Source organism: Pygoscelis adeliae, unplaced genomic scaffold (genome assembly GCF_000699105.1).
Source record: "Pygoscelis adeliae isolate BGI_AS28 unplaced genomic scaffold, ASM69910v1 Scaffold479, whole genome shotgun sequence".
Classification (NCBI taxonomy): Eukaryota; Metazoa; Chordata; class Aves; order Sphenisciformes; family Spheniscidae; genus Pygoscelis; species Pygoscelis adeliae.
In genome coordinates, this window is record NW_008825453.1 from 13,061 (window position 1) to 14,497 (window position 1,437).

At 63.5% G+C, this 1,437-nt stretch overlaps 1 protein-coding gene across 1 annotated transcript in view; it reads right to left on the minus strand.

The window, feature by feature from the left end:
• SLC12A9 (solute carrier family 12, member 9) overlaps positions 1–1,437 on the minus strand; it is a gene marked incomplete at its 3' end in the record, with an annotated part of 18,049 nt that overhangs the window by 12,786 nt on the left and 3,826 nt on the right. The window contains 2 exon segments of the mRNA XM_009331198.1: positions 579–753; positions 929–1,121. Coding sequence (XP_009329473.1) covers positions 579–753; positions 929–1,121 — 368 coding nt within the window.

The window sequence follows — 1,437 nt, forward strand, 5'->3', positions numbered from 1 at the left end:
TGCATCTGCTGGGGCGGGGATGGGGACGGCCACGGCATGTGCCAGGGAGCATGCATGTGCAAACCAACATGCGCCAGGGTCCAAACATGCCTGAAGCACGTGGACAGGCATGAGGTGAGGATGGACACAGGCACACGCATGTGCAAGGCTGTGTCAAGCGTGTGCCCACGTGGGTGCTGGGTGTGCGCAGGCGTTGACCTGTGCAACAGGACCGTGCTCCACAGGGAGCCAGAGGAGCCCGGGTGGCACATGCCATGTGTGCACACCAGTGCCGACACGTGCAGGAGCCCCATGTGCACATGTAGGGATGAATACTTGAGCACACACATGTGCAAGCATGCAGGACGTGTGTGCAAGCATGCAAGGAGGCATGGGAGAGACACAAGCCACCTATGTCCCCCACACTGTGCCAAGCCCAAAGTGCCACACATGTGCCCGAAGTGTTGACATTCCCCCACTATGCCCACCCTGCCCAGCCAGGAGCTGGGCAGTGGTGGCACTCCATAGACTCTGGGAGCCCCCCAGCACCGCAGCAAGGGGCAGAGGCCACCAGCGCTGGGGACAGGGCAGACCCTCACCCAAGTCCTGCAGCTCGACATGGCCCAGGACGTAGAGGCCACTCTTCTTGAGGTCGTTGACGAAGTCAATGAGGCGGGCACTGCCCCGCGGGTTCTGCACCATCAGCAGCATCTGCGGGCGCCAGAACTTGACGTGGTCCTTCCGCACGTCCAGCATCAGCAGGTACTTCCGCACCTGGAGGGAAGGAGGGAGGGCAGGAGGTGAGGAACCCTCCTTCCCTCAGCAAATCACCCATGGGAATGCCAGCCCCGAGGACACACTGCCTGGGGTGGCGCTGCCATGGAGACACCATTTTGGGAACACCAGCTCTCCACCCCAGGAGGGGACAGCGGAGGAGGACAGGGCTCACCTGGTGGAAGATGAGGGCCTGGCTGATGTAGCCCCAGGTGCTGCTGGGTGAGAGGTAGTGGAGAGCGAGGAGGAGGAGGAGGAGGAAGCCCAGGCTTGCCGAGGCCGACACGGGGCTAATGAGGAACATCATGACGCAGCAGCCTGCGATGCCCAGCAGGCACGTGTGCCAGGTGAAGTACCGGAAGGTGGGCCTGGAGCAGGGAGAAGGGGACACCACTACCATGTGGCCCCCATGCCAGCTGCAAGGTGGGCACGGCAAGGGGGGCTGTGCCAGGGTGCCAACTAGCCACCCCCAGCGTACCCTGCTGCGCCAGCCCAGGGCATGTTGGGCACCCCAGATGCCTGCAGGAGAGGGCACAGAGGGGAGATAGTAACTCCCAGGGCATTGGGCAGCCCCTTGCTGCCAGCCCCTGGCAAACAGGGGTAATGATGGTTATGGGGCTGGCACGGCACTGCCCTGGCACGGCTCGGAGGCCAGGTAGTGTCGGGCAGCGCATGGCAGTGCCG